This window comes from Nothoprocta perdicaria, unplaced genomic scaffold (genome assembly GCF_003342845.1).
Source record: "Nothoprocta perdicaria isolate Ctin4 unplaced genomic scaffold, notPer1 scaffold_73, whole genome shotgun sequence".
Lineage (NCBI taxonomy): Eukaryota > Metazoa > Chordata > Aves > Tinamiformes > Tinamidae > Nothoprocta > Nothoprocta perdicaria.
In genome coordinates, this window is record NW_020456010.1 from 1,702,033 (window position 1) to 1,722,665 (window position 20,633).

At 36.8% G+C, this 20,633-nt stretch overlaps 1 protein-coding gene across 1 annotated transcript in view; it reads left to right on the forward strand.

Moving 5' to 3' along the window:
• The window catches only part of BIRC6 (baculoviral IAP repeat containing 6), a 144,276-nt gene that overhangs the window by 21,640 nt on the left and 102,003 nt on the right, over positions 1-20,633 (forward strand). Inside the window, exons 11-25 of the mRNA XM_026051196.1 lie at positions 1,217-1,442; positions 4,385-4,545; positions 6,432-6,563; positions 8,397-8,528; positions 8,803-8,981; positions 9,660-9,790; positions 11,702-11,863; positions 11,995-12,126; positions 12,366-12,463; positions 13,821-13,968; positions 16,727-16,860; positions 17,998-18,144; positions 18,710-18,897; positions 19,568-19,885; positions 20,280-20,379. Coding sequence (XP_025906981.1) covers positions 1,217-1,442; positions 4,385-4,545; positions 6,432-6,563; positions 8,397-8,528; positions 8,803-8,981; positions 9,660-9,790; positions 11,702-11,863; positions 11,995-12,126; positions 12,366-12,463; positions 13,821-13,968; positions 16,727-16,860; positions 17,998-18,144; positions 18,710-18,897; positions 19,568-19,885; positions 20,280-20,379 — 2,388 coding nt within the window. The remainder of the gene's footprint in view (positions 1-1,216; positions 1,443-4,384; positions 4,546-6,431; positions 6,564-8,396; positions 8,529-8,802; positions 8,982-9,659; positions 9,791-11,701; positions 11,864-11,994; positions 12,127-12,365; positions 12,464-13,820; positions 13,969-16,726; positions 16,861-17,997; positions 18,145-18,709; positions 18,898-19,567; positions 19,886-20,279; positions 20,380-20,633) is intronic.

A 20,633-nucleotide genomic window follows, 5' to 3' on the forward strand; every position in this document is an offset into this window, starting at 1 on the left:
AGAGAGGAGGAGGAGATTTAATTAAATTAGTGGGTTTTTTTTTTCTTTTTTTCAGTTTAAGATGTTGATGTCTCATAGCAGTTTGTTATTCTGAATGATTTGAACTTTTCTCTTGTTGGTGGGGTAGGGAGAAAAAAAAAATCTGCTGAAAGATTGAATTGATATGCAGTTCGAACTGTAAACTGGTGCTAAGGAGGATCATAYTGAAAGTGTGTGGGGAGAAAAAAAAAAGATCTAGGCATTTGTTGTATTATTAAAAGTTAAATTACTTAGGCTGTCACTTTTGGCATCCTAGATGGAAAAGTTGAAATCTGTAGTTGCAGTTAAGAGTGGGTTTTTCTCTTTGACTCTGCGTCTCATATCTTGCACCTCTAACACGTTCCTGGAAGAAATGCACTTTTTTTCTCTCCTCAAACTGGAGCACGTCGCCTTGCTGTTGTTCTGATTCAACCTGTTACCCTGATGTCAAGCAGGATTGCTGAGTATGGCACTCTGGGTTCAGACTTATGAGTTGCTTTGTTTTCCTTTTTTTTGCCTGGTTATGTGTGCCTAACGTGTGCATTTTTCTTGAGGCAGTGACAATAGCAATTATGTAGCAGACTTTATTTTCATAGAAAATCATAGTGTCTCTAGAGAGAAAATATTTTCCTCTGTGATGCATTTTTAAGAAAATCTAGAAAATTAACATTGTGCATATCTGGTGTTCTCTAATTTTTTTTGTATGTCTGAAGAAATCTCGTTATTTTTAGAGTTCCTTTGTAATCTATGTTTGACTGTTTGTCTCCTTATTTTGTTTTTCAACATTTTTTTTTATTAGTACTTATGAACTTTTTTTTTCCTGTTACTCCTTTTTAAGCTAAATGGGGAGCCTTCCAAAACATTCTAGTAATCCACCATGGCACAAGTCAACATTAATATGCAGGTGATAATACAACATTTACAACATCTTATCGCTGCTGGTTAAATTCAATAGCAATTCCATGCATTTGTTTTTCTCAGAATAAGAAATTTTCAGATTTTCTTGCCAGAGTGTGGATTCAAAGAATGCTAAGTTCAAGGCTGTTTTTTATTTTTGCTTTTTTTCTCCTGTTTATTAAACTTCAGAAGATGTATAGTCRGTTTTACTTACAATTTGAATGTACTTCAGAAGGTTTATTGGATGCTCTGATGTTCTGAAAGTCTATGTAGTAAATGCATATGTTCTTCACCTACTCAGGAGTTGATCTGTTGGTGGACCAGCCGTTTTCCCTTGAAACGCTGACATCCCTGGTGGAACTAACCCGTTTTGAGACCCTGACTCCACGATTTTCAGCCACCGTCCCTCCGTGTTGGGTGGAAGTCCAGCAAGAGCAGCAGCAAAGGCGGCACCCTCAGCACTTGCACCAGCAGCACCACGGGGACGCAGCTCAGCATACCCGAACGTGGAAGCTACAGACAGACAGGTAAATAGGTTATTGGTGCAAAGTGGACTCTGTGTGTATTGCTTGACTTGTTTGTGGAGCTGGCGTGCTGATGATTGCCATGTGCTTTAATTGTTTTCATCTCACAGGTAGGTTTAAGAATGTGTACTTGCAAAAATGATAATTAGTATTAGCATTGCTACTCTTCATGAAATTCACGCAGTTTTTCAGCTGGTCTTGAAACAAATTGGCAAAAAAATGTTTTGAAATTGTTCCCTTTACATGACAAATAGTGTCATTCTCTTATATAGCTGGAGAAGTACAGTCATGTATGAGATAATTGAGAAAATTAGGACACCTAGTGCTCCAAAGGTTTAGACACTGCTCTTGCTGAAATGAGCAGCRCAAGTACTATGCAAGCGTAACTTAGTTTTTGATGTAAGTACTTGAATTTCTTTTGCCATCTTAGACTGAAATACTAGTGTTGCCGTTTTGCTGAAGAATTACTTAAAACCAACGAGTAGCTTTGTGTAGTTTTCCCGAAAAAGGTTTGGAGAAACAAAGTATAGATGTAAGTTGGGTAGGATGTTTTACTAGGGGAAAATATGCAATRAGGGACTGTATGTCTTTGGGATCGGGCTATCTGCCCATCCTGCTGATCCGGGACCTTGGTACAGTATGCTGACTGAATCCAAGGAGAGCAGTGCAGGATCTGAGCACCCACTTGGCAAGCAGKGGAATAGTCAAAGGATGCTAGGGGAGCTAGAAATCATATGCTAGAAGATGATGGTGTTTACACAAGGGGAAACTTYCTTGCGCTGGTGGGGTCGACCAGGTCTGAAACATTGCAGATGGGAAAAGGAGTTGGAAGCTGCAGGCACGCCAGCGTTGACGCTTGACTCAGGCTGACCTTTGACTTGAATTCTCCAACCAGGAAAAAAGCTGGGTTGTAATTTACCCTTTGTCTAGTAGTGTCTGCTGTGCTGCCCTTATAATGTCCTRGTACATTACTGGTCCTGGTCTTGCTGGACAGACTGCCATTTGTCATCACTGCAGCGAAGCTCCGGAGCTCTTCCCTCTTTATCAGAGTCATCTTTGCGTTTGGGACTACTGAGCCAGAAACAGATGCCATAAAATGGAAGTGGTTACCTTTGTAAATTGAATGGGAAATGGCATCATTCTTGAGCTTCACAGTTAATTCTCAGCTTTGACAGTACACACGATGAGTTTGAATGGCCAACACTGTTTCCTGCATCAGAAGAGACCTGGATTACTCTAGCTATCCAACATCCTAGCATTTCTCTACAGGCCTCCCTATGATTACTTAACATAACACATAGATCTGTGTTAGGAACATTTTCCGTCTCTGGAAGGAAATGCTTCTGTTTTAGTTTCAGGTACCTTTCCAAAGTGTGCAGATAACTGCAATCCAAATAATTTTCAAATAAAATTTATGTCAGCAATATATTCTCTGCATTTTGTTGTAGAAATTCCTTTTAAGTTCACTTTTGGTTTTATGACATATTATTAAATAAGCAAAATTTAACAAAATTAAATAAGCAAGATAACCAACGTTTTAACTTGGCTATGCTAGAAAATGATATTTAAAATGATATTTAATAATATGTATGTGTACATTCACAGACAGGTGGAAGACCTGTCCATATATTCATATATATGAGACCATATATTCATATATATGAGACCATATATTCATATATATGAGACCATATATTCATATATATGAGACCATATATTCATATATATATTCATATATATGAGAAATATGACCATATATTCATATATATATATTCATATATATGAGAAATATGACATATATTCATATATATGAGAAATATGACACACGTTGCTTTTTAGAAAGCAACACTGTGTCCTCTTAAATAGGCGACCTCTGAAAAGTCACTTCCACCTGTTGAACAAGTAGGGCTAAGAGTTTGCTTATCGGCAGGAGACCKTAACCATTTTGTATGCACCTGAAGTTTGTTGTGTTATACGTTTGCCTGAGAGAGAGAGAACTTTTGGAAGTATCACTGATATCACTGTAAGAATTAAATGCATTTGTGTCAAGGTTAATCTATTTATTTTTTTCTGACAGCACTTGGTGTGTAATATTACTTGATTTAAAATACCATTCTGTCTTATCTATTTTATCTTTTTTTTACCTATTCATTTGTCAGTATTTATTGTAGCAAATTGAATTTCTTAATATACTCATTTTTATATTTAAATAATCCCAAACTATCAAAGTTACCTTACTTTAAAAATTCTTGCTAGTAGATTTAGAGGATCCAGAAGTGAGCTTACTTTTAAAATATATACATATATGACTTGGCGCATGATAAGTTTTATTTGAATTTTTTTCCCATCTTGGATTTGAACTAGTTTTTGCAAACCTTAGAGTATCAAAATATGAAACTGATCATTGAGGAGTACTTATTATCTCAAGTTTACACTTTCAGTATAAAACAAAGTTGGCTTCAAAAGGAAAATATGACTCATTAAAAAGAAAGCTGCACCCATTTTGCTCAGCGCGGGCTTCTGAGTGTGCACCTGGTAAGAAGCATTTCTAATCCTGTGTAAGTTATCAAATATATTATTTTTTATATATGAAATCAGTGTTTTGAATCTCCTGGATGTGACTGTTCTACTACTAAAGCAACTCTTTTTTGACACTCTCGGAACAAAGGCCAACTAAATAGATTGCAAGGCAGTTACTGTGGTGCTTTTTATACAGTTCAATGATTGGAATTTATTTTTTATTTTTTTTAGTGAACTTGCAAAATGAACATGATGACAATGTTTAAAAGACTTTTACTTCAGAAATTTGTGTGGGTGTAAACTAACACAAAATTATTCTTTTATTAAAGAAAACGTGCATAGAAGAGGATTGCACTGGGTAGTACTGCCTGTTTGTTCTGAATTTGCTCTTACCACTATACCTTTGTTTTCTTTTTTCCTGACAGCAACAGCTGGGATGAGCATGTCTTTGAACTGGTTTTACCAAAAGCCTGTATGGTTGGACATGTGGACTTCAAATTTGTTTTGAATTCAAACATCACAAACATTCCCCAGATTCAAGTGACTTTACTGAAAAATAAAGCTCCAGGTTTAGGGAAAGTCAATGGTAAGAAAAGATTTGAGATATCTTTCAGGACTTTTTTTTTTTTTTCCTTAAACTCATTATTCTCTGTGATGTCTGTTAGAATTGATTGAAATTTTTTTTTAGTTTGCATTTATTTCTGTTTGTTTTTGTATTTTTCAGCATCATGTTCTATTTTCACTCTAATGCATTTGAGGGTAACTTGGGGAAACAAACTGCACAAGCAGTTCCAAATTCATCAATTTTATACAAACGAGGAAACTTTGACGTRTTTTCATAGAACTTCTTCCCACACTGCAGCAACTGCAACATCCCCCAATATCCCCCAATATTAGCAAGAGAATATTTCTTTAAAGAAATATAAGCTGGTGTTTATCCMCAGGGAAAAAAAAATAGTATAGCGGAATATTTTCTCCAGTATTCTTCTCTGTTAACTCCTAGGATGCAGGAGTTAACAGTTTTAGCAGAAGTGCTGGCTGTGACTGCAGGACAGTGGTCAAGAGATGTTCTTGCTGTTTCCTCCTGTGTGTAATATTTAAAGTAAATAGGAATTTTAACACATGGGAGCAGTTTGTTTTTTTTTAAAGCAAAAAGTCAGATGAACAATGCTTGTTCTTCTGAACAGAATCTGCTTTGCGTTCAGCATTAATTTTAATATTCATTCCACTTGATAAATATGTCTGATCCTGGGTCTGCAGATGTTGAAATTAATCTGAAAGTCTTCAACTGGGAAACAAAACAGATCTGCTGAACTTTTATCCTTAATGTTTCATCTACTGCTGAGAGCGAGAGTTGTGTGATTTGCTAATAAGACACCTGGCTTGGCTCTGAGATACTTTGTTAGAGCTTTCTGCAAATGTTTTGAGTACAGTGTACTGACTATCAGGCCTGACAGCTCTTCCAGAGGCAACATTGCAGTTTGTTACTTGAACTGTAAATGGAAGTTTGTTAAATGGAAGTCCTTTCTTCCCAAGGTAGTGGATAGGGTGGAGAAAGCCTGGTTGGTGGAGAGATACATGAGCCCTTGCTGTGACATTTCCCTTTCTCCGTGCCCTATTGAGTGAAAGTAATAAGGCTAAACATGTCCATATAAGCCAGGGCAAAACTATGTCTTAGGTCTGTGCCTGGATATTAACCTAAATGCCCTGATCCCAGGAACAAGCCATATCCAGGGTTGTTTGCTTGAAGATGTATGAGTCTTCAGTCGTAGGTTCAGTCAGCTTGCTTTTCGCCCCTTTCATATGGGGTGAAACGAAGTTAAATCTTAATTTAGTGAAACCTAAACAAGATCAGTAGGGAGAATTAATTCCATCATTGTTGGTATGAGAAGAGCCCTGGAACTCGTTAAATGTGTGGTATGTAATTATGAGAGGACCTGAGGCATAATTCTTTTAGAACTTTTTGATCTGCCATTAATTCATTCTGTGTGCCTCTTCTTCATTGCCTGCATGTCCTCCTCATCTATGATTCATGAGAATCATTTAAATGAAAAAAGGAGCTGTACTTGGGCATTATCAAAGTATTGGCATATTGACTGATACTTAGCATCAACACTTTAATTTTTTTTTGTTTAAAACATCAAACTTTCAATACCAGAGTTTAAGTACTTGAGTGATTATTGGGAGAAAGTACTTGGGCAGCCTAAAAATAAAGCAGTTTACAGGTAACCTCTAGGCTTTCCTCTTTTTTCTTTTTTTTTTCTTTTTTTTTTTTTTTAAACTATTTGATGCAACTTCAATTGCAGGCTTCATGAAACACATCTTTGCAGATTCATGGCTTTTATAGTGCAAATAGTGTTTGCAAGAGTTTTGTGCAGAGAGCTGATAAATTTGCTGTGAAAACTACTGCTTCTGTTTTTCATGAAACTCGAGCAATGTTTATGAAGTTTTGCTAATATTTTTATTCTCCAGAAGCAGCAGTAGATAGACAGATCACGTTTCCTTTATCTCCAGCTCATAATATTGAAATGGAGAGAAATGGAAAGCCAGCACTGGTTGAATTCAGTGAAGAAATGCAGTATATGGATATAGAGGAACCACAATGTAAGTTTAATTTATCTGGTTATACCGCTTGCTTTATGATTTTGCATTTTTGATTTTTTTTTTTTAATCACAAAGTGGAATCTCTGTGCAAATATTTCTCAGCTATTTAGAAGAGACTCTTTTCTCAAACCTATTCAGTGTTGCTCCCATCGGTGGTTTGTTTACTGTATCAGTTGAAAGCAAAGAAATTTTTTGGTGTTTATAGGTAGATCAGTAGTGTTTTAGAATTTTGAAATCAAGTAGATTGGTATAGCACCTTTCAAATTTAAAGTTGCATTCTCTCATTCCAGCAACATTTTGCTTGTTTTTTCATAGCTAGTTTTTGTATTTTTCTTTGCATAGCTGGCTTTTTCTTAGGCTATAGCAGTAATCTACAAAATAATAAGCATCCAATAAAGCCTTCATAACCTGTTATGTTAACTTCCAGCCATGTCAGACTTCCTGTATGTGTTTTTATAACCTGTTTTTAATACATCATCCTCAAAACCTGGTAGAGAGTTTCTGGAAGGCAGTGAGATTGGATCTGCTTGAGGGCAGCTACAGGCTGTAAATGAGTTCCAGAAAGTAAAATCATTTTGTTTGGCCCTTTTAGCAGTCCTGGTTTTGCACTTTCTTTCATTTGATCAGGTTTATCTAAAGAAATGTGGTGCAAAGGGTGTAGGAGGGGAGGAATCAAAGTGGAGGTGAAAGGAAAAGCACYGGAGGGAAATGATTTTTCATGCTGAGGAAAAGACAGTGTCAAATTTCACTATATCACAGGAGTCTTCTTTCTAATGTTTGGCCCTCATTGTTACTGTTTTGACATTTTTTTCTTCTTCTGGCATGTTTTGAAAAATTATTATATTAAGTTCTTATTTATTTTTTTTGTTTTTTCTGTGCTACTGAGGTTGCCATTTCATGTTTTCGGTCTTACTTGTGTCTACTGTTAGTTTTTTGGGGTTACTTCAGGCTTTTGCTTCTCATGCCTCCCTTTCCTTGCTTCTGTCCTCTTGCTCTTTGCCCMCTTGCCTCTTACTCTCCTAGGCAAGTTAGTAGTGAGACTTAATCACTTTGACTTACCTGTTTGCAGTCAGCAGTCTTGCTCTGCTCTTGCTGTTGCTTGTTGGCTTTTATCTTACAGAATGATGTCACTCCTTTCTACTAATTATATTGATGTCTTCRTGTAAAGATCCATCGAGATTCAAAGCGTGCTTTTCCATAAGGAATTAYTTTAATAATAGTAATTTTAAAGAAATGAACGCACAGATTATGAATTCTTGGATATAATTCTGCTGAGAAATGTTGCAGTGAATTTAATGGTCAGCTAAATGACAAATACGTTAAGTTTTCAAAGAAACAATAACAGTTGAAGTTCATTTGTCATTTTCCAGGCACATCTGAGGTCTGCACTGAAAACATGGAATGAATTTAGTGAATTTGGTCTGTTAATAATTACTTAAAAAATTGAATCTCTTTCACGGTAATTTTCAGGTCATTGACATTTCAACTCTTTCTAATGAAATCAAATGAAAGAACTTGCTTCAGAACTAACAGAGCTCAAAATATATTTGTTTATTACTTTATTAGCTGTATATTTTTGTGGTTCTAATGAACTGGTCAACATATATAATGTCCCATACTATTTATATAATGGAAAATGCTTTGAAAACAGTGAACTACTTTTACAAAGTTTCACTGGAGAATGGCTTAAAAGTAAACCTAAAATAACAGATTTAGGATGTAGTTGCTGATGAGTCTAACGTGGTGTATTTTTCACCATTGCAAATGATCAAATTTTGTGACTGACTGGGATAATTCAATTTCATTTTACTGTGTTTTTGTTTTGTTTAAAAGGTCTTAGATTGTGTCCATTTCTAGAGGAGCATAAGGAAGACATACTTTGTGGACCAGTATGGCTGGCAACTGGTCTTGATCTATCAGGACATGCAGGAATGTTGACTCTAACAAGTCCAAAGCTTGTTAAAGGTAAAACACTTTTATGTCATGTGAAGTACACAGGACTTGAGCGCACCTTGTATTTCTGTGATCACCCATTGGTTTGCATTTATTTTCACATTGACAAATTTTGTTGTATTATGCAACAGTGAGATAGCATTTCAAACCTGTGCTAAAATACTGTAAGAATATATTTGAATTCTGCTTGTAAATTACATCTGCAAACTTCAAATCTGCTTCAGCCTAGTAAATATAACCAATTCTTCCCCTTTTTTTTCCACCCCCCTCTTTTCTGTCTTTCAAGGCATGGCTGGTGGCAAGTACCGTTCCTTCCTAATTCATGTTAAAGCAGTGAATGACAGAGGAACRGAAGAAATCTGCAATGGTGGAATTAGGCCAGTCGTTAGAATACCATCACTGAAACCTCAGAGCAACAAGGGCCACTCACTTGCTTCCTTGTTGGCAAAAGTTGCAGCAGGCAAGGTACTGAGTAGCCAAGAAAGACAATTGTATTAAAGGTCTAGAATTGATATCTCTGAACTGAAAACAGAACAAACGTTCAGAGATGCAAAATTCTTTAAATATAGGGTTTTTTTTTTAAGTGTTGACACTGTGTTAATACCCTCAAGAATCAACATCTTAAAGTTGTTTCTCCTGGGGAACTGTAGTTGAAGAGGTCTTTTCTCTTACTTTYGTAGACTGAGCATTTGTTTTTGAGTTTCCATGGCTTTGTTCGGTAGCTGTTGTAAATCTTAAGAGGAATGCATATATATGTATGTGTGTGTACACGTGCACATACCTATCTACTCAAATATTTACTCTATACTACTTAGTACTTTTGATCACTGTGTGAATAATGTGTGTCTTGTGGAAAATATTAGAATGATTAGAAAATAAATTGCAGAATATTGTTGAATTCAGTGTTCTTTCAATAGAACAATTTAATAAAGATAGTACATTGTGTAAGTTTCTAAATCTACCTTGTCTGATGCTATAAAGTATAATTTTAATTTTTTTTCTGTTGCTAGCAAACAGTCAATACCTCTGTGCTCAGAGTGAGAGATTTTAATGAATCTTATGCACTTTTGCTTTAAAAAGATGTAAAAGCAACTCAATCAAAAATGCACAATTCCTAAAATCTATTCTCTTCTTAAACATCAGGAAAAGCCATCCAGTAAAATTGAAGCCAGTAATTCTTCAAGAAAATCAGATAATCTTAGAGGCTGTGACTTACTTCAAGAAGTCTCCGTAACTATTAGAAGATTTAAAAAAACTTGTATTTCAAAGGAAAGGTTAGTAGGCGTCTTTTAGTTCTCTACTCCATAAGAGTATGCAAGTTGTGTTAGAATAACAGCTAGTTGATTGTTAATTCAGGAAGCTGTATGCAGAATGATGTACTTACCTGACTTGAAAAAGCCTAAGCAAGTAATGCAAGTAACACCAATTTTCTTTATAAAATAGATAAATGATTTAGACAGCCTTTTAAATTTTATTTTCAAGGAAATATTCTGTTTTATTTCCACGTGTTGGCTTATTTTTATGGCACAGAAAGTATAATACTTACAATCAGATCCAATTACCAAGTTGTTACTGATAGAGCTAGTTAAAAATCTCCCTGGATTGGTACTGCAAGCCTAAATGAGAATAATATAGCGTTCAATCAGTATTGCCAACTGTCATGCAAACTGGTGTCACTGATTGTAATGGATTAGAGAAGGTCAGAGGGGCAAAAAGGGCAAGAAATAAAAAGAATGGTGGTAAACTTCATTTTCTCTATATAGTTGGGAGAAGTGTCACATTAAGACATATCACAGGCTGTATTTTTGGACACAACTGATGACTCTTTCATGGGGAAGATGCTTAAAGAACTTGCAAGAGGRGATGCATCCCATGACATGGTCCTGAATGGCTTGGAGGATATGGCTCAAAGGATCTAATGATCCTTTGGTAACAGCAACTACAGTCTACTCAGAGGAATGCTGGTGGAGTAGTGATGGTCCACCTTTCCGTAAGRAAATCCCTACAGACCTAAGACTGAAGAATACTGAAAGCATAAAGCCTGCTTGTTTTGCAAGAGTTATTAGGAAAGCCGTCCTTCTTTTGTCTTAAAATGATAAATTTATTTTTAAAAGTAAAGTTATTCTTCCAAATGTAAAGGTCCTACAGCAAAGAACACAAACAGGATCAAGAACTCAGACAATATGTGTTCGGRGGTGGGGGGGAAGAAAAGAAATAAAGCCAAAAAAAGAGATTGAGGAATGAGAAACAAGCAAAACTAACACTTTTTTAGTAATTGTTAGGAGCAGGAAGATCATTACTTGGTCTTCCGGGCCAATTTATGAAAGAGACATGAAAGGAACATTTAGAAAGCTAAGTGAATTCTGTTCACAGTTGAAACAATGGAAATTCTCATGCTTAGATTCCTCTGTGGGGTGTGCTTTAAAATACTGTAAGAAAATTGAAGTAACTGTAGAAGAAGTTAGGGAACAAATGAGCAAGGTGATTGGCGGTGGTGCTTTGGGTCAGTTGGTGTTCGCCTAAGATGAAGTAGCTCTATGACTAATGATAGCATAAGCTTTTGCTTTGGAAATGTATCTGAGGACAGGAGTACAGTAAAACAGAAGGTTCTTAAAAATGGTTGCAAGTAACTGCAGASTGGTAAACCTGCTGACTTTACTATTTTTCCTGTATAAAATTAGGATAAAAAGTAAAATTACCAGACAACTGAAAAATACAAGAACAATTGACATGGCTTCTGTAAAGGAAAGTCTAGTATTCCAAACCACTAGATGATCAAGGTTTTTGACAGAATCCCTCTCTAAAGGCTTTTTAGAAAATCAGAGAGCAATGAAACAAGAGGAGAGGTCCTGCATGAAATAGCAACAAATCCTTTAGTGCTATGGGAAGCAGATCTGTGCAAACAGTTGCCAGAATGTTGTAGATGCTGAAAATGTACCTAAGTCTAGAAATTACTAGACAAATTAACAAGAGAGAAAACAATTCATGGAATGTTGCTAGATATACAGTAACTTCATCCAAAAATAGCTGATGATTGGGACTGTGCAGGGATGCGCTTGTGCTAGTTTTACTCCTATCTAGGCATCTTTTGTTGGCTATTTTTGAGATGAAGTAAAGAGATGGTTTAGAAGGAGAGTGGCCATATTGGATAATTTTGGTTTTGAATCTTTTCCCCTCTTCCGCAGAGTTCAGCGGTGTGCCATGTTGCAGTTCTCGGAGTTCCACGAGAAGCTGCTCTCTACYCTTTGCAAGAAGACAGATGATGGTCTGACTACAGAACATGCTCAGAGTCTGGTGCTAGACACGCTTTGTTGGCTGGCAGGAGTGTATTCAAATGGACCTGGCAGGTAAAAAAAAGTAATCTTGTTAAGTAAATATAGTTATTACTCAGGTAATATATACTCAATATCAGAYGTGCTTTAAAAATCAGTCAATAGGTAAAGGTTTATGTGATTATCTAAATCAGATGTTTTTACAGCTCAAAGGAAGGCAATGACAGCTTGCTTTCTAAAACACGTAAATGTGTCTCGGATATTATTCGTGTTTGCTTCTTCGAAGCTGGACGGAGCATAGCTCACAAATGCGCACGTTTTCTTGCACTGTGTATCAGGTCAGTGCCATCTTTTTTTAYTTGTTTCTGCATTTGTTTTGCATAAACATTTATTTAAGGGGTTTTGTATGATGTCAGAATTGTGTATTTTTGTTGTTGTCCCTGGTTAACACAAAAAATAAAGGCAATGGGACACAGTTTCTCTTGGAAAAAGTGTTAGGATATCATTGTAAAGAACTTTAGCTTCTGGAATTTCACTCTTGCATGCTTAAATGTTAAAGTAATCTGTTTCTTTCTAGCAATGGCAGGTGTGACCCAAGTCAGCAGGGATTTGGATCTGTTCTTCTAAAAGCTTTACTTGACAATATGCCTCTCTTGCCTGCTGCTGCAACGGGCGGTATGTGTACACTCCTTGTTGCCGTATAAATATGACAGCATTTCTTATTCTTCATGTTTTTATAGACCTTTTTATGGAACAGTAGTTACATAATTGTTCAAGAACAACTTCTTGGAGTAGTCGTGTTCAAGTGGTATGAAGTATGAGTTATGTAAATGGTAGAATTTTAAGAAAATTAACTTACTGCTTTGCTAAAGTAGTGAATTTTTGGGGAGGACTCATGTAGCTTAGCAAGAAGTAGCTTAGCATGGTTCCTAAACCATGGTTTCTGTAGGCCTCAGTGATAGTAAGGGCTGTATTATTTATGAAAATCAAATTATTTATTCCAGAGAGTCTGGCTAAGCATCTGGATGTCAAACTCTGGCAATCCACATGTTACTTCTTTACCAAAGGGAATTTTTAACAAAATAGAAATCTTTCCTCATTTTAATTAGRTAGTAACAATCTCCAAAGCCTTTTGTTGAAGACTCTTTAATGACAGCTGGAATAGGAGAATGATTATATTTTGGGTGGAGAAGCCTGCTTTTTATTTTTTGTGTTATGGTGATATTGGATCTGCAGATGGTCTTGCAGGAAAATTACTTTGCACTCCAAAATGCATGTTGGGCTACTATGATCCAGAGGCAGTTTGTGTATAAACATTTAACATGCTGATGCTCAGAGGTGAGGATGAGGAGTGCACGGAGGGTAGACAGTGTCTGCTGTAACTGTGGAATAAGGAAAGAACTTCACAGAAAAATACTGGACAAGGGAGAAGAGTTCGATCCACAGTGGGGCTTGACTCTGAAGGGACTGGAAACCCTAAACTTGCATCTTAACAAGTCAAGACCACTTAGATTATTGTATTTAGTGGAAGGAGTGAGTGCAAAGAATATGTAATGGAATAGGCGTAATTTTTTTGCTGAGGACTTTGTTTTCTTCAAATATGAAGATAAATAGCTGCTATGAGAATTTGGAGTGCATATAGAGCCTAATGATTACAGAATGATTCATAGAGTTATCATAGAATAATTAAGGTTGGAAGGGACCTTTAGAGATCATCTATTCCAACCCTCCTTTACATGCAGGGTCACCTAGAGCATGTGGCACAGGATTGCATCCAAGTGGGTTTTGAATAGCTCCAGAGAAGGAGATTCCACAACCTCTTTTGGCAACAACCCTTTCACAATAAATAAATAAATAAATAAATAAATAAATAAATAAAGGCGGGGGAATCTTTTCAGTAACCCGTAAGATTCGCTAATTCAGTAACCAGTTAGCTACTTCATCGCTTTCTGTGATTCTGCTTTGCAATTTTCTTTCTGAATGGAATTTTCACAGCATATTTTACCTGAAATGATATTCTCTTTCAATACAGGCTCTGTCTACTGGTATTTTGTATTGCTGAATTACGTAAAGGATGAAGATCTGGCAGGATGTAGCACAGCCTGTGCATCCTTGCTAACAGCTGTGTCCCAACAGCTGCAGGATCGTCTGACACCTATGGAAGCATTACTTCAAACAAGGTACTAAGAAACGTGGTTGTTGTAGAGCTTCATAAAGTGAAGTACATACTACTTCAGATGGAATTAGGTTCTTTAGAAATACATATTTCTGTGTCATATTTGGATATGCTCCATGTATAAATTGTGATTCTGCCTAATGCCGCTTTCTGGTGTTCTTCGTTTATTTGCATTTTGTTCGTGCTTTTTTGTTCATTTTTTTAAGATGTGTCTTGCAGTATTTCTTTGAGTAAGGATTAATATGGAACAGCTTGGGAAAATAGTTATGACCAGTGTGAACATAGAGGAGAGTAAAATTATTTGCAATTCATAGTACACTTTAAATTGGCAAATATGTGCATAGTGGTTAAAGTGCATAGAATACCTAAGTTGTGGTTTAAGATTTTTGATTTAAGAATTTAAAAAAAAGCCTTCTATTCTGAGTATGTGAGGGGAATCAAGTATATTGAAATAGGTATTTTTGTAGTTTGTCAGCAAGCATTCTGTAGTCAGTTATAGAGCATTTCCATGAGCTCTTTTCTCTGGCCCTTATCTTTCTTGAACTGTCGAGCACATGACTGTAAATGTCATTCTGGCTGRGACTGGTGCTGAGGGGAGCAGGAGAGGCATTTCACACAATTTATGTGCATCCCTGCATACACGCCACTAGAATGGCTGGAACCAGTGTGTTGTATGTAACACTGTTGATTCACACTTCAGTTTTTGTTAGTTCAGCATTTGTGTCCCTTTCTGGAGAGTGCTGCTGAAGCAGCTTAAAATTGTGATCCTGATAGCCCCTGATAAACAATCAGTACAAGACATTATGCTTATTGAATTAAATCTATTTTGGACAGCATGCATCTAATTTGCTGCAATACATTTAAATTCCAATCCTATTTTGCAAGTCCTTGTAACCCCTTTTTATTTTGTTATATCTGCTGCTTAAGAAATCAGGATTGCTAGTATTTTTATTATGCAGGTCATCTGTATTAAGGTTGAGCTTAATATAGTAAGTTTGTAATTCTGAGGCCTCCACTATAGAGAGTTCCTTTGTAGTAGCTCTGGACCATATTTTTGCATATGAGAAGTTCATGCAGCAAACAGACCTGCTAGATGTACAAGGTGCAATGCTCTCTAGTGATATGTGCCTGTAAAGAGGAAACTAGATTAATCTRTGTTTTCTTGGGTAGTATGAATTTGTCATCTTCAATCCACTATCATGTTGTAGTTTTTTATAAATGATTTAACTTGCTCCAGGGKATTCAGGGGGATTGATTGATCAATAATTTCGAGTTTTTCTTTCCTCTCTTTTTGAAATTTGGTAGCAATTACTGACTTTTTCTCAAGTTACATTTTCTAAGTAGCTCTGGTTTTAGTCTTTGGTGGCAAAGCACGTTGAGCACAGCCAGTTTGAAAGCCTTTTAACTTTCAAAGGAGTCTAGAGCCTATTCCTCTCCCTTGTTGCTGAGCTGGGCCTGTTCAGCTCGAAGAAGAGAGGGCTCAAAGGGAACCTGATCAGTGTGTGTAAATACCTCGAGGGAGGCAGTGAGGAGCGTGGGCCCAGCCTCTTTTCAGTGGTGGCCACTGGTGGAGTAGAGGAAACGGCCACAAACTGAAGCACCAGAAGTTCCACAGGAACTTAAGGAAAAATTTCTTAACAGTGAGGATGACAGAGCCCTGRAACAGGCTGCCCAGAGAGGTTGTGGAGCCTTCTTGTTTGGAGATCTTTAAAACCTGCTTGGACACAATCCTGTGCCACGTGCTCTAGGTGACCCTGCGTGTGCGGGGGGTTTGGACTCTAAAGGTTCCTTCCAGCCTTAAGGATTCTAGGATTCGCTATTTCATGACTGATCAAAAAGGACGTTTAAACTCCAGCTTCCTCAGTGTTTTCAGTTGCCTTTCCCTGCTTGCAAAGAATGGAGKAACTTTTCTGCAGCAGAGTGAAAARGGGGAGAAGGGGAGAAACTTGCTTAGGCCATGAGTGTGTTTATGTATAAATGTTGTTATGGTCTCTCATCAAAGACAACTTATCGGATGGTTCTCATTTTTGTCCGTTTGCTCTGTATTCTTCCTCTCTTCTCRTAGTTATTTCACCCAATTCCCATTTTTTGCTTCTCTTGGCTGTGGCAGGTAGTAGGCATTGACTCAAGTATTGACTCAAAAGCAAAACATGGTGGTTGTTGCTTTGTGCTTTTTCTTTTGCTTGGCCTGTAAGAGCCTCGTTGGTCGTGGTCCACCCGGTTACCTGCGCGACTGCCCAATTTCCCCCTGCCAGACTGGGGGCAATGAGATTCCCTTCTGCTCAGATTAAAGTCTGCGCTGGCAAGTGTTGACTGATATCCCTAAGAATTGATATCCATCATTTTCCTCCTCCTTTTTAGTTCAGCTGGAGTAGAGGGGGGAAAAGATGAGGGGAGGRGAGAGGAGAATTTCTTTGTTTTGCTGCTTTTGGAAAACAGCACTCAAATTGACTTTAGATAAGTGTAGGATTTACTGCTGGCATGCATATTATTATGGCTAATTTTCTAATAGTTTTGTAGTGCTATTTTCATGTGTTAACGGTGATGCTATATAGATTGCAATATTATTTTGTGTCTGAAAAGGTCACCTAAGAAGCAATGGTAGCAAAATGTAAATAAGTGGTGATTTGCCAGATATATCACTTGAATGAAGAGTTTGAAGTACAGCAAGTTCTGGATGAAATGCTTGACCTTCTTCTGTGAATAATTTCATGTGAATTCCTATTGCTTGAACAGYGTTGTTTGTCTTACTGTGCTTGCAGATACGGATTATATAGCTCACCTTTTGATCCAGTTCTCTTTGACTTGGAAATAAGTGGATCTTCATGTAAAAATGTGTACAACAGCAGCATTGGAGTACAGTCAGATGAAATAGATTTGTCTGATGTCCTCTCAGGTATGTACATTTAACCGGCTGGGAAGAATTGGTAAGTGTCTCGGTTGCCTTTAGCCAAGACACAGTTTCATATTTCCCATCTGTTTTATAGCTGTGCATAATGAAGTTCAAGAAGATTAAGATCCTCTTTCTTCATGAGTTCCATCACGTTTTCCATGGTCCTTAGTGCAAGAAAGAAAACCTTTTCCTGGAAGTCATATTTTCCTGGTCCAATCAAAGAGCTAAGAAAAGGGTAGAGATGAAACAGAAAGGCTGCTGTGGTTCAAAGTCATCTGTCACTTCTACTGAGCAATTTCCCTCAGATATCTGTTATTATTCATTTAGAGTAGCAAACATCTGTTAGGCAGAAAAGACTAAATGGATTTTCCTGGGCTCCTGACTCCTTTATCTCCATTATCTATCTAGCTATAGATAAAAATATATATACAGRTAGCTCCTTTTATCTGTGCTCCTGCTTAGATATTATAGATATATTTGCATCTGTCCTCAGGTCAGTTCATAAGTGAATTTTAAGCTATGGAATTTCCCARGAATGAGACAATTTTTATGGCTTGGAAATTCTTCCTTTCGTAGCTAACATAATTAGACATCACATTAATCACATTAATCAGTGATTCATTTCCTTTTTCAGATGCTTTTGTCTATCACCTTGCCCTCCCTTTTCTCCTACTTTGTGACATGATGTCATGATTAACGTGATAAGTAATAGTGTAGTTTTGATACAAAATTAGTACGTGAACTTTGGCCTGTGTTTTTCTTTCTTTTCCACAAATACCAATATATTTTTGTAAGTTAGTCTTTTGATAGTAAGGTTCATAATGAAATATGAGGAGAACAGAGCATCTGTATGTAATATTGTTCTGGAATTAAAACAGTTACATTTTGTGTTATGCTTTTACAATTATTTGATAGTTTGGCTTAATAAACTTTTTCTCAGAATTGGCAGCATTGCCCATTTTTCAAATAAGCTTCATTTAAGTTATATACGTGATAGTGTTAAGGTGCTTCCTACACAACATCAAGTAAGAAAAAAAATGGATTATATTTAGTTGACTCTTTCAACTATTCGTGACTAAGATGTTCTTATCAAATACTTTCTTAATTTTATTAATAGAGAAGCATTTATTTCTCTTACAGGAAATGGGAAGATAAGTAGCTGTGCAGCTGCTGAAGGTAGTTTTACRTCCCTTACTGGACTGCTGGAAGTTGAACCTTTGCACTTTACCTGCGTTTCGACAAGTGATGGAACTAGAATAGAAAGGGACGATGCAAGTACGTTTACTGGTATATACAACTTTTTTATTATTTCTACTTAGCGTAAGTTCACAATACACTATTTTGAATTTGGTAATTGAAATTGAATAGAAAATTTGAAAATTGAATTTGATAACACTTTTACATACAGATTGTTAATAGTTTTATAAATGTTGAGGTCTTTTTGGTTGTTTTAATAACTAAATGCCATGTTAAACTCCTTTTGGAGCATAACAGAAACTAAATTTGAAATTTAGATGTATTTATGAATTTGTTCCTATTGCCTATTTTTTTTGTAATTAATATAACATCTGGGCTTGCAGGTTTGCCTTACAGCCTTATGTGGCAGAAGTAGCCCAGGGCGGTAGATGGTTCTTCTGTGGTGGAAATGKTGCATGTATGTTGAGCGTGTATAGTTTATAAACTGACAAGATCTTACTGACATGATCTTACTTTATAGTGAGAGCTCAATAAAATGAGTTTTTTTTTTGTACATTGCTTTTAACAATTAGTAAGCACTTAAATGAAAGGCATTTCCTTTCGTTTCTTTTCTACATACGTGTTTTTTTCTTCTGTTTTTTTTTTTTCATGCCAGTGAGTACTTTTGGGGTTACCCCAGCAGTTGGTGGCCTCTCCTCTGGAACGGTTGGGGAAGCGTCGACAGCACTGAGCTCAGCAGCCCAGGTAGCTTTGCAGTCTCTCTCTCATGCAATGGCTTCAGCCGAGCAACAGCTCCAGGTGCTGCAAGAGAAACAGCAGCAGCTTTTGAAACTTCAGCAACAGGTTGGAGGCTATTTGGCTATATTTTTCATGCTGTCCCTAAACATCAAAAGCTGAGAAAGCAGTTGCACAAAGCTAGTGACTTTTTATTTTTTTTAATTTATTCTTTCTCTCTCCCCTTCCATTTTGATAGTGTATTTGAGGAAGGAACAACTCTAGACTGAGAACCACTTCTACTAAGCAAAATGCTGAGAGTGCATCCTGTGCCATTTTGGTCTTTTAAAATTGCACTTTTTGAGGGTGGATGGGGTGTTTGATGGTTAAACATATTAACTGAGACTTAGTTTTTTTGCTGACAGTTTATGAAATTGAGAAATCCAACTGAAAAAAAGGTAGTTGGTTATACAGGGAAATACYCCACGATAAAACCATTGTCAGTATGCAGCTTTTATGTGTTGACTCTGAGGTCTTGCTGGGTTGCACAGTCTTTTTTTTAAATTATTTTTGATTACTCCAATTAATTACTCATGTTCAGCAGTAAGTGAAGTCAAATTGAATACAGTTTCATTCTTCAGTTTGTAGCAGATATTTGACTTACCCATCTGTGTTCAGGGTAGCTTGCATTTATTAAATCTAATTTTTAAGGAACAGTGAACTTGATAGCATTCAACATTAGTGTATTCTCAGCAATATTGTTCTCAGYTACATTCAGTGCTTTCATGTTCCCCCACAGAAAGCTAAGCTGGAAGCAAAACTACATCAGACGACCGCGGCAGCTGCAGCAGCAGCAGCATCAGCAGTTGGCCCAGTTCACAACTCTGTGCCTTCTAATCCAGTTGCAGCCCCAGGGTTCTTCATTCATCCTTCAGATGTCATTCCACCCACACCAAAAACTACTCCTCTGTTCATGACTCCGCCTTTGACTCCRCCTAACGAGGCAGTTTCTGCAGTTATCAATGCAGAGCTTGCTCAGCTTTTCCCTGGTTCAGTCATCGATCCCCCAACTGTTAATCTTGCTGCACACAACAAAAATACAAGCAAGTCCAGAACGGTAATTACTGTTTTTATAGCAATGAGATGCTGTAAGCCTTACCAGCATGTGATTTCTACTTGTGTATTAGAAAATATCTATTCATCAAGGTGGTATTTTTTGGCCTGATTTTTAGGCCAGATGAGAGTATATGAAAGTAAAGTTATTGTAATAACTCATTTTTTCTTATGTAGAATCAAGGTTTACTATGTAACCAGTTATTAAACCTTTGAACCTGACGGGTAATATTTTTGATGGCYCATTCTCAAATAAAAATATAGTGCAAGTGCTGTCAGAAACTATAGATCTTTTTATCGCAAGAAGTAGATGTAATTTTCTTACCTTTTGTACATAACAGCTTCTTGTAAGTTTATAGATTTTAATGACTTAATTTTGCTGATATTTTTCCCCTCAGAATCCACTTGGATCTGGTCTTGCTCTTGCAATATCTCACGCTTCACATTTCCTTCAACCTCCACCTCATCAGTCAATTATTATAGAGCGAATGCACTCAGGTAAAACCAGAATTCATAAATAATAATAATTCTGTTAAAGATTTTCTAATAAAGAAGCTGAACATTTTCCAGGATTGTAAGTCAGTTGCTTAGCTGCAGTTTCACTTGGCTTTTATGAGGAAAGGTTACTTCTGAATTWGCATTTCTGTTGTACCAGTAGGTTTAAGCCCCAGCATTGAGTGCGGTTTATCAGGTGAAAATCCCGCTAGGAGAGAGTTGCATGTTGGGTCTCCAGTCAGAGTACCAGCTCTGGA